Below are 12,212 nucleotides of genomic sequence, written 5' to 3'. Positions count from 1 at the left end.
AAATACGGGGGAACCCCTGTCAATTTTCCCCCCGCATTTTTAGAACCAGGACCAGCTCGAAGAGCCCGAGGCTGGTTATGCTTTGGAGGGGGGACCCCATGCCATTTTTTTCAGGGATTTTACCATTCCATCCAAAAAAAATATTATTTTTAAAAATATATAAATAATACTTGTGCCTCCAAAAAAGACAAACCAAGTACCTAATCCCTTCTAATATAAATAGATATATTACCAAAAAAAAAAAAACACAAAAAAAACATGTTTTAAATTTTTTTTTATTAGTTTCACCCTCCAAAGTGTTGCGGATTGAAAATGACGAATTTACTGTCTTAAAGCACTGTTGTCGAATTTCCAAACTTCCATTGAATAGACTTTGGTCGAATTGCAGCATGTGTATCATTGCAAAAAAGTCGAATTTGTCAAAAGTCGAATTTTGAAAGTCCGTTTTTTTGTCGGAAAGTACTGAATTGCATTGTCGAATTTTTTTTTTTGGCGAAAAATTCCCGAAATTCGGCAATTTCGGGAATTCGACCGCAATTGCATATACCCCTATGTCAGCAAAATTATCTACATGCATTTTATGGCGCGTGAATTAAATATCACCCTAGCCAAGGTTGTTTGCCAAACATTATCAATTATAATTTACATAAGACCATATCAATATATGAACTCGGCCAATGTTGTATACTTTAGCAAACGGATAGTAACATTATATTCACCCGCAGGTGGGAAGTTATTGCCAATTATATGAATTTGCACTCCATTTCTGGAATAAAAAGGACCGCAAAGGATGTAATAAATAAAGCAAAGTCCCTACAAAAGCTAGGTAAGTTAGGAGCCATGTTGGTTCATGTTATGTCATTATATGATATAGTCTGGAAGTAGCACGGTCTGTAGCAAATTGTTTATTTATTTTTTGTTCTGGGTTTAGCATGGGAGTCTTTAGTTCACAATGAAAACCTATGGATTTCTTACTTTGTGTATTTCTCTAACGTCCTAGTGGATGCTGGGGACTCCGTAAGGACCATGGGGAATAGACGGGCTCCACAGGAGACTGGGCACTCTAAGAAAGATTTAGTACTACTGGTGTGCCCCTCCTCCAGACCTCAGTTAGAATCTGTGCCCGGAAGGAGCTGGGTGCATTTTAGTGAGCTCTCCTGAGCTTGCTATTAAGAAAGTATTTTAGTTAGGTTTTTTTATTTTCAGAGAGCTTCTGCTGGCGACAGACTCTCTGCTACGTGGGACTGAGGGGAGAGAAGCAAACCTACTAACTGCGGCTAGGTTGCGCTTCTTAGGCTACTGGACACCATTAGCTCCAGCGGGATCGAACACAGGAACTTAACCTTGGTCGGCCGTTCCCGGAGCCGCGCCGCCGTCCCCCTCGCAGAGCCAGAAGACAGAAGCCGGCGGGTTGAAGCAAGAAGACATCCAAATCGGCGGCAGAAGACTCCTGTCTTCATATGAGGTAGCGCACTGCAGCTGTGCGCCATTGCTCCCACACTAACCCACACACTCTGGTCACTGTAGGGTGCAGGGCGCGGGGGGGGTGCCCTGGGCAGCAATTGAGTACCTCCTGGCAAAACGCAGCATATATACAGCTGGGTACTGTAATATGTATAAGCCCCCGACATTATTTTTACACAAAATCGCGGGACAGAAGCCCGCCGCTGAGGGGGCGGGGCTTCTTCCTCAGCACTCACCAGCGCCATTTTCTCTCCACAGCTCCGCTGAGAGGAAGCTCCCCAGACTCTCCCCTGCAGACTCACGGTAGAAAGAGGGTAAAAAAAGAGAGGGGGGGGGGGGGGGCACATAAATTTAGCGCATTAATCATATATACAGCAGCTACTGGGTAAACACTAAGTTACTGTGTAATTCCTGGGTTATATAGCGCTGGGGTGTGTGCTGGCATACTCTCTCTCTGTCTCTCCAAAAGGCCTTGTGGGGGTCCTGTCCTCATATAGAGCATCCCCTGTGTGTGTGGTGTCGGTACGCTTGTGTCGACATGTTTGACGAGGAGGGCTATGTGGAGGCAGAGCAGGTGCAGATGAATGATGTGTCCCCGCCGACAGCGCTGACACCTGATTGGATGGATATGTGGAAGGTGTTAAATGATAATGTAAACTCCTTGCATAAAAGGTTGGATAAAGCTGATGCCTTGGGACAGTCGGGGTCTCAGCCCATGCCTGATCCTACAGCGCAGAGGCCGTCAGGGTCTCAGAAGCGCCCACTATCCCAAATTGTTGACACAGATCTCGACACGGATTCTGACTCCAGTGTCGATGGCGATGATGCAAAATTGCAGCCTAAAATGGCTAAGGCCATCCGCTACATGATTATAGCAATGAAGGATGTATTGCACATATCAGAGGTAAACCCTATCCCTGACAAGAGGGTTTATATGTTTGGGGAGAAAAAGCAAGAGGTGACTTTTCCCCCTTCACATGAGTTATGTGAAAAAGCGTGGGATTCCCCTGATAGGAAAGTGCTGATTTCCAAAAGGTTACTTATGGCGTACCCTTTCCCGCCAACGGACAGGATGCACTGGGAATCCTCCCCTAGGGTAGACAAAGCTCTGACACGCTTATCTAAGAAGGTGGCCCTGCCATCACAGGATACGGCCTCCCTAAAGGATCCTGCGGATAGGAAGCAGGAAAGTATCCTGAAGTCTGTTTATACACATTCAGGTACTCTACTGAGGCCGGCAATTGCGTCGGCCTGGATGTGTAGTGCTGTAGCAGCACGGACAGATAATCTGTCTGAGGAACTGGATACCTTGGACAAGGATACTATTTTACTGACCCTGGGGCATATAAAAGACGCTGTCCTATATATGAGGGATGCCCAGAGGGACATTTGCCTACTGGGCAATAGAATAAATGCAATGTCAATTTCTGCCATAAGGGTCCTGTGGACTCGGCAATGGACAGGTGATGCAGACTCCAAAAAGCACATGGAGGTTTTACCTTACAAGGGTGAGGAATTGTTTGGGGACGGTCTCTCGGACCTGGTTTCCACAGCTACGGCTGGGAAGTCAAATTTTTTGCCATATATTCCCTCACAGCCTAAGAAAGCACTGTATTACCAAATGCAGTCCTTTCGATCACAAAAAAGCAAGAAGGTCAGAGGTGCATCCTTTCTTGCCAGAGGCAGGGGTAGAGGAAAGAAGCTGCACCATACAGCTAGTTCCCAGGAACAGAAGTCCTCCCCGGCTTCCGCCAAATCCACCGCATGACGCTGGGGCTCCACAGGTGGAGCCAGGAGCGGTGGGGGCGCGTCTCTGAAATTTCAGCCACCAGTGGGTTCGCTCACAGGTGGATCCCTGGGCTATACAGATTGTGTCTCAGGGATACAAGCTGGAATTCGAAGTGATGCCCCCTCACCGTTACCTCAAATCGGCCCTGCCAGCTTCCCCCATGGAACGGGAAGTAGTGTTAGCGGCAATTCACAAGTTATATCTCCAGCAGGTGGTGGTAAAGGTTCCCCTCCTTCAACAGGGAAGGGGATACTATTCCACAATGTTTGTGGTACCGAAACCGGACGGTTCGGTCAGACCCATATTGAATTTAAAGTCCCTGAACATTTATCTGAAAAGATTCAAGTTCAAAATGGAATCGCTCAGAGCGGTCATTGCAAGCCTGGAAGAGGGGGATTTTATCATCCTGGACATCAAGGATGCTTACTTGCATGTCCCCATTTATCCACCTCATCAGGAGTACCTCAGATTTGTGGTACAGGACTGTCATTACCATTTCCAGACGTTGCCGTTTGGGCTCTCCACGGCACCGAGAATATTTACCAAGGTAATGGCGGAAATGATGGTGCTCCTTCGAAAGCAAGGAGTCACAATTATCCCATACTTGGACGATCTCCTCATAAAGGCGAGGTCCAGAGAGCAGTTGCTGATCAGCGTAGCACACTCTCAGGAAGTGTTGCAACAGCACGGCTGGATTCTGAATATCCCAAAGTCGCAGCTGATTCCTACGACGCGTCTGCCCTTTCTGGGCATGATTCTGGACACAGACCAGAAGAAGGTGTTTCTCCCGGCGGAGAAGGCTCAGGAGCTTGTGACTCTAGTCAGAGACCTCTTAAAACCGAAGCAGGTGTCGGTGCATCACTGCACGCGAGTCCTGGGAAAGATGGTGGAATCATACAAAGCCATTCCCTTCGGCAGGTTCCATGCGAGGATCTTTCAGTGGGATCTGTTGGACAAGTGGTCCGGATCGCATCTTCAGATGCATCGGCTGATCACCCTGTCCCCCAGGGCCAGGGTGTCTCTTCTGTGGTGGCTGCAAAGTGCTCACCTCCTCGAGGGCCGCAGGTTCGGCATACAGGACTGAGTCCTGGTGACCACGGATGCGAGCCTCTGAGGATGGGGGGCAGTCACTCAGGGAAGAAACTTCCAAGGGTTGTGGTCTAGCCAGGAGGCTTGTCTGCACATAAATATCCTGGCCATATACAACGCCCTGAGTCAAGCGGAGCCTCTGCTTCGCAACCAACCGGTGCTGATTCAGTCAGACAACATCACCGCAGTGGCTCATGTAAACCGCCAGGGCGGCACAAGAAGCAGGGTGGCGATGGCAGAAGCCACCAGGATTCTTCGTTGGGCGGAGAATTACGTGCAAGCTTAGTCAGCAGTGTTCATTTCCGGAGTGGATAACTGGGAAGCAGACTTCCTCAGCAGGCACGACCTCCACCCGGGAGAGTGGGGACTTCATCAAGAAGTCTTCACGCAGATTACAAATCGATGGGAACTGCCACAGGTGGACATGATGGCATCCCGCCTCAACAAAAAGCTAAAAAGGTATTGCGCCAGGTCAAGGGACCCTCAGGCGATAGCTGTGGACGCACTAGTGACACCGTGGGTGTTCCAGTCGGTCTATGTATTTCCTCCTTTTCCTCTCATACTCAAGGTGCTGAGAATCGTAAGAAAAAGAGGAGTGAGAACAATACTCATTGTTCCGGATTGGCCAAGAAGGACTTGGTACCCGGAACTGCAAGAAATGCTCAGAGGACCCATGGCCTCTGCCTCTCAGACAGGACCTGTTGGAACAGGGGCCCTGTCTGTTCCAAGACTTACCGCGGCTGCGTTTGATGGCATGGCGGTTGAACGCCAGATCCTAGCAGAAAAAGGCATTCCGGATGAAGTTATTCCTACGCTAATAAAGGCTAGGAAGGACGTGACAGAAAAACACTATCACCGTATATGGTTGAAAATATGTTGCTTGGTGTGAGGCCAGGAAGGCCACTACAGAGGAATTCCAGCTGGGCCGGTTCCTGCACTTCCTACAGTCTGGAGTGACTATGGGCTTGAAGTTGGGGTCCATAAAGGTCCAGATTTCAGCCCTATCCATTTTCTTTCAAAAAGAACCGGCTTCTCTTCCTGAGTTTCAGACGTTTGTTAAGGGAGTGCTGCATATTCAGCCCCCTTTTGTGCCACCAGTGGCACCTTGGGATCTCAACGTGGTGTTGGGTTTCCTGAAATCCCACTGGTTTGAGCCACTTAAGACCGTGGAGCTAAAGTATCTCACGTGGAAGGTGGTCATGCTATTGGCCTTAGCTTCGGCTAGGCGTGTGTCAGAATTGGCGGCTTTGTCATGTAAAAGCCCCTATCTGGTTTTCCATGTGGACAGGGCAGAATTACGGACTCGTCCCCAATTTCTGCCAAAGGTGGTGTCATCTTTTCATTTGAACCAACCTATTGTGGTGCCTACGGCTACTCGTGACTTGGAGGATTCCAAGTTGCTTGATGTAGTCAGGGCTTTGAAGATTTATGTGGCCAGAACGGCTGGAGTCAGGAAAACTGACTCGCTGTTTATCCTGTATGCATTCAACAAGCTGTGTGCTCCTGCTCCAAAGCAAACTATTGCTCGCTGGATCTGTAACACGATTCAGCAGGCTCATTCTGCGGCGGGATTGCCGCATCCAAAATCAATAAAGGCCCATTCCACAAGAAAAGTGGGCTTTTCTTGGGTGGCTGCCCGAGGGGTCTCGGCATTACAGCTTTGCCGAGCAGCTACTTGGTCGGGTTCAAACACCTTTGCAAAATTCTACAAGTTTGATACCCTGGCTGAGGTGGACCTTGTGTTTGCCCATTCGGTGCTGCAGAGTCATCCGCACTCTTCCGCCCGTTTGGGAGCTTTGGTATAATCCCCATGGTCCTTACGGAGTCCCCAGCATCCACTAGGACGTTAGAGAAAATAAGATTTTACTCACCGGTAAATCTATTTCTCGTAGTCCGTAGTGGATGCTGGGCGCCCATCCCAAGTGCGGACTTTCTGCAATACGTGTATATAGTTATTGCTTAATAAAGGGTTATGTTATGTTGGCATCTGTGGTTGATGCTTGGTTGTTGTTCATACTGTTAACTTGGGTATGTTATCACAAGTTATACGGTGTGATTGGTGTGGCTGGTATGAGTCTTACCCTGGATTCCAAAATCCTTTCCTTGTAATGTCAGCTCTTCCGGGCACAGTTTCCTTAACTGAGGTCTGGAGGAGGGGCATAGAGGGAGGAGCCAGTGCACACCAGTTTTACTATATCTTTCTTAGAGTGCCCAGTCTCCTGCGGAGCCTGTCTATTCCCCATGGTCCTTACGGAGTCCCCAGCATCCACTACGGACTACGAGAAATAGATTTACCGGTGAGTAAAATCTTATTTTTAGTGCCTTTTATAAAAGTTAGTTTGCTTATGACTGAGCTGAGAGTACTTTCTCTGTAATGTATGCTACATGCCAAATGTGCATTAATCTTTGGAATAAAGCATTGTGATCAACTCGTATCCACATTTTCCCTGTTATAATTACATGACTGTCTGTTACTATATACTGTACCTACCAGCAGTAGATACAAATCCATATAGTGCAAATGTCACTTCTCATTGATCGCATTTAGAACAGTTGTGTTTCTGCGGAAAAATTCATCCAAGATAAGAACTTGCTGGCACGTCTCCTGACTGTTACCTTTTCTGTGTAACATCACTGGAGGAATAGAATGTTTGCTGGTTTTTGGCCTGAATGAATTTACTCTAAATAGTGGGGTTGTCAGTGTGATCACACTGGAGGAGCCTTTATACATATGTAACCAGCTACTGAAGATAAAGTACATGTTCTATTTTTGTTCATGGAAGTGTCTATACTTTGTTTTTAATGCAGATCCTCAGCAAAAAGATGATATCAACAAGAAAGCTTTTGACAAGTTCAAGAAGGAGCATAAAGTTGTACCTCAGTCTGTGGATAATGCATTGCCTTCGGAGCGTTTTGAAGGTAAGTTTATGATGTGTTGATGCACTTGTCAGACACATTTTCCTACCTGCAGGATTCACAATGTACATCCTGCTTTGATAGTAAGTGGTCAGTTATTCACTGATTAATACCCTTGAGAAAATTGCATAAACACAGCAAGCAGGACAGATGATACTTCAAGTTGCAATGAAAAAATAAGGACAATTAGATAAGTGGAGTTAGAACTACTAATAGGTAAAAAATGGATTTCCACTTTGGGAGCAAAGTAAAATACAGGCTAAATTAAGTTCTAGAGTAGTGTTAATTAGAGCCAGTATAAGGCTGGTCACCTACTCAGATATTTGTAGAAACTAGTGTATAAATTGCTGGGTTTGTATTGTAAGATGTGTTTTTAGGCAGTAGGAATGAATGGAGCAAATCATTGTGTGTTTTGTAATGACAATGAATACCAGAAACAGATAACCTGCATTACAATGCTTTCTTAAAGGTCCTGGTGCAGATTCCACTCCCTGGACCACCGAAGAACAAAAACTTCTAGAGCAAGCGCTGAAAACCTATCCTGTAAATACTCCTGAACGATGGGAAAAGATTGCAGAAGCTGTTCCTGGCAGGTCCAAGAAGGATTGTATGAAAAGATACAAGGTTATACTTTGTTCTAATTTTTTTTGGATAAAAATAACCCACGCCCTATTTTGTGGAGTACTTCAGTTTTCAAAAGCACTAAGAAAATCCTAGTTTATTAAACTAGGATTGGGGTCCCTGAAAAGCGGCGCTTATTGGGGATTTTGTTTTGCCTACCTGAAGGTGAAACAAAATCCCAGATAAGCTGCTGCTCGTGCCTGCTTTTTGGGGTCAATAGTAAATGACCATGGGTGATTGTATACCCCTTTAATGTAATGAAAATGTGCCAAGTTAAAAATATAAAAACATCTAGTTTTGGAAGTATTGATGCCATTTCTTAGATTACGTCATGGAGATTTATGTATTTTATTTGAAATATAGCAGTGGGTATGTTTCTATCACCATTTGTAATTGTAATTTCCCTTTTTTCCTCCCCCCTTACAGGAACTTGTAGAAATGGTGAAGGCCAAAAAAGCAGCTCAAGAACATGTAGTGAATGCCACCAAGGCCAAGAAATGAGACTCCGTTTGTTTGTGTTATGTTTTATAATAAAAAAAATAAGCAAAATACTGCACAGGTATTTGGTTGGATAAATTATATTAAACACTGTTTTTCTTAATCTATACAGTCAATGTTCTTAATGAGTTCTGTAGTATTTACAGCAAACACTAGAGTCCTACAAGGCTCATATAAGAGAAATCTAAAAATCCTTCAAATTGTGTTTACAAAAAGAAAAAGACCACAAAACACCACTGGTATTGAAAAGATGTGCTCATTGTCTAAGCCAGTACATTCCACTTCGGATCTTGTCATATTCAGGGAGTTGTCCAATGGGACCTGGTAAACACAAAAGTGAGCATGTTACACGCAGTTGCTTTATGGGATGGACACAACTATCTACAGCAGTGCAGTGATCGTAAATACGTGCTATGGTGCATATTTTACCCTGTTTTGAGGACCGGGGACTCAATTTTCTAAAATAGGTGGGTCCCCGGGGACACGCTCTGCTGCAGCCAATTACAGGCTGTCAATTCATTGATTGATAGATCCTTGCTTTTAAAAGAGGAGGTGGAGTCTTGGCTCCTCTCCTGGTCATGTGCAGCGGCTTCACAGGGTCCCACTACGATGGCGCAGTGTAGTGTGTGGGACTGCCAAAAAGGCTGCAGAAGACTGTCTTTAACGTGGCTGCAGGGTGACACGGGTGTGCATGTGTTACTGGTGTCAGAGGTAGTAAATGTGCTGTGGCGGGGGAAAGGGTAGCGGGTCTCTGCGTATGAAGGAGACGAGTGGGTGTATGTGCTGCAGGGGGGAGAAGCAGGTAAGCAGGTGTATGTGCTGCGGGGGGAGATGGAGGTGAGCGGGTGACTATGTATGTTACTTGATTTGTGCAATACATGGTATATTCATGATGTTCAACATACATTATATATGATATAGCTCCGTTTTTGTTTAATTATACACTTTTAAAGTGTTTGTAGTGTTGGATTTCCTTTTTCTATAAAACAGCTGATTTTAGGTTGTGTGCATGTATTATATCATAGAAATGATAGTAGAGAACATTGCCAATTAATTGCACTAACCCCCTCCCTACTCCCAAACCCTGCCTGTTCCTTAGTTCCCCTCTATCCTCAACTGTACCCCAACTTCTCCCTGCCTCTACCCCCAGCTCTACCGCAACTGCTGCTTGCCCTTACTCACCCTATCCTGAGCTGCCACCTGACCAACACTGTACCAGCTATGTATGCCCTAAAGGGACCTACACATTGATAGATCCGCTGCCGAGCTACCAGACGGCGGATACGGCCGACAGGCGTCCCGGCGGCAGTGAAGTTTCTTCACTTCCCCCGTCACCCGGTTCCATAGAAGTGCAGGCAAATATGGACGAGATCATCCATATTGGCCTGCATGCACAGGCGACGGGGCACCAGCGGTGAACGAGCGCAGGGCCACGCATCGTTGATCGCTGGTGCCTCCACACTCAAAGATATGAACGGTATCTCGTTCATATCTTTGAGTATTATCGGCCAGTGTGTAGGGCCTATAACAGTTCGTGTTTTCCAGGTCACCTAGCAGTTGAACAGGTGTATTCATTACTCACTGACACATTTTAAAAGACACACAGGTGGAGCTCATTATTTCGCTTCCAATCCCGTGAGGAGACCTGGAAAATATGAACTGTTGGTGGTACTTGAGGACCGCAGTTGGGAACCACTGATCTACAGCAAAGCAAGGTTATTGTGTAAGCAAACCTTGTAGAATGTTAAGTAAGGTCCCAGACGGAAACTTAGAACTGGATTTTTATACATGCATTAAATCCTTTTAGAACCACAAACACCATAGGGCAGTAGTTCCCATACGCAGTACACAAGGCACCCTAACGTCCAGGTTTTACTTTCTATGGCTGAGCAAAGATGGTTAAATCAAATGGACTGAAGTCCTAATTAGGTCACCTGTGCCCAAGCATGGTTTTTCTCAAAACCTGGATCGTTATGGAACCTGTGCCACAGAGTATAAAGTCTTTGTCTAGGATCTTTAAATTAGGTCTTAAAGTTTTTGCTAATCCTCCATTACATCCATCGTCCTGCAGGGAACTCCTATTTGTATAACTAACCCCCTACAGGGCTGGCACAGAACAAATGGAGAAATTATTTAATGCAAGTATAAAAATCCCTTTTCCTCATTCATCCTTTGGAGGACTCTGCACCATGAAGTAGTATACAGGGTATACAGCACCTTCTGGTCAATAAACATTTAACTTGTGAAAGTTGGTGTTTTCTATTTCTGCTCTCTTCTTCTTGCCTGCTAATACTTATACTGTTGTTGCCCAGCCCAGTGGGATACACTCCCCAGCATTCTCCTCAGGAGCAGCCCTGGAGCATTTATTTGGCAGTGGGTATGTGGGACTGCATACCCACGTGCAGTGCATGGTAAGGGGTCTATGTACTAAACCTTAATAAAATACCAACCAGCTCCTAACACATTTTTCAAACAAAGCCTATAAGATGTAGTTAGGAGCTGATTGCATGACAATTTATCTCCCTCCAAGGCCTAGTATATAGACATCATTTTCATCACCTTAGGAGTATAGCAGAGCTCTAACATCTGATGCATGAAAAATCCTCATTCCCACAGACTGATAGAAAGCCAGAAAATCTTTACTTAAATGGAATCTAGAAGCCATCTTAGGGTGGAAAGACACCTCCACTGCCTGCAGCAGGTTCAGACAGAAGCTGTCAATGTCAGCAATATGAGCCTTTCAGAAGCTATAATTCCCAGCAGCGTACAGGGCCTTATTCTGAGCTGTACGCTAATGCTTGGGCAGCCGCATCCTGTGGACATAGGAAAATATGCAGGTGACAGATGCCCACCAGCAGCTTCACAGATCGAACAAAGTACAAATCCACAGCGGTAGGAACAGTTTTCGATAAGACTCCCTGAGTAATACTCTGGTGCTGTTGAATGGGTGTGGGAATTAGCACTGTGTGTATGGGATTACAGCTGTAGCTGGAAATAAAACATTCCTTAATAGTAAAACTGTGGCAGGCATGTTGGGACTTCACCACAGCTGAAGAGCCAAAGATTGGCCAGGCCTGATCTAGGGCAAAATCTCTCAAATCTTTTTCTTCTGAACTTCTTTAGAATGCATGACTGCACTGATGGAGGAAACCCATAAATTAGGTGGAAAGCACAAGGAACTTAAGTTGTGTACACACACTGTGATTTGTCTTACAATTTTGACTATATAGTCAAAATCGTAAGAAAATATAGTTCATATCGCACCATGTGTATAGTCCCTGCGGTTCCATAGGATCGGCATTGCAAGGTAAAAAAAAAAAAAAAAAAAAAAAAAACTGTGCAGGCAGCCCAACATTGACTATATCGGCAGGGCCAGGCTCCAGCCCCGTCAAATAGTCGGGCTGGGCGGCACATCATGTCGTGTGTACACAGCATAAGTAAGCCTTGGGGTTAGATGGATACTCACCTGCTGGTGTCCCGATTAAACGCCTCTCTTCACAATAAGGAGAATTTCAGATGAAGTGCCCCCACTTGGGAAAGCAGAATGTGTCTATTAGGTAGCTGGCCTCCCTGGTTTCCACTGGGTGGCCACTGAACATTTTGTTTACCCAACACATGATCCTGCTGATTTTTTTTTTTTCTTTAGGTCCCCCTGATGATTAAAGTACACCACTGCCAAGGAATATTCTGACTGAACCCTTATGGGCTTTCCCAGCACCATGCATTACTCTAGAGAACTGAATGAAAGCCTGGCCATCAAGCATTCTGAAAATGGCAATGGCGGGCAACAGGCCTCCAGCCACAGAAGCTGGCGTGAGTTGTCACAAATAGCAAA

At 45.6% G+C, this 12,212-nt stretch overlaps 2 protein-coding genes across 3 annotated transcripts in view; one reads left to right on the top strand and one right to left on the bottom strand.

Moving 5' to 3' along the window:
* DNAJC2 (DnaJ heat shock protein family (Hsp40) member C2) overlaps window positions 1-8,484 on the top strand; it is a 116,686-nt gene extending 108,202 nt beyond the window's left edge. The window contains exons 14-17 of the mRNA XM_063927003.1: window positions 726-826; window positions 7,151-7,261; window positions 7,728-7,882; window positions 8,306-8,484. Coding sequence (XP_063783073.1) covers window positions 726-826; window positions 7,151-7,261; window positions 7,728-7,882; window positions 8,306-8,380 — 442 coding nt within the window. The 3' untranslated portion in view covers window positions 8,381-8,484. The remainder of the gene's footprint in view (window positions 1-725; window positions 827-7,150; window positions 7,262-7,727; window positions 7,883-8,305) is intronic.
* Window positions 8,388-12,212, bottom strand: part of PMPCB (peptidase, mitochondrial processing subunit beta) — a 129,542-nt gene continuing 125,717 nt past the window's right edge. For both annotated transcript variants that reach the window (XM_063927007.1, XM_063927008.1), the window contains one exon: window positions 8,388-8,698. In XM_063927007.1, coding sequence (XP_063783077.1) covers window positions 8,634-8,698 — 65 coding nt within the window. In that variant the 3' untranslated portion in view covers window positions 8,388-8,633. The remainder of the gene's footprint in view (window positions 8,699-12,212) is intronic.

This window comes from Pseudophryne corroboree, chromosome 6, assembly GCF_028390025.1.
Source record: "Pseudophryne corroboree isolate aPseCor3 chromosome 6, aPseCor3.hap2, whole genome shotgun sequence".
NCBI lineage: Eukaryota > Metazoa > Chordata > Amphibia > Anura > Myobatrachidae > Pseudophryne > Pseudophryne corroboree.
This window is presented reverse-complemented; position numbering and strand designations above follow the sequence as displayed.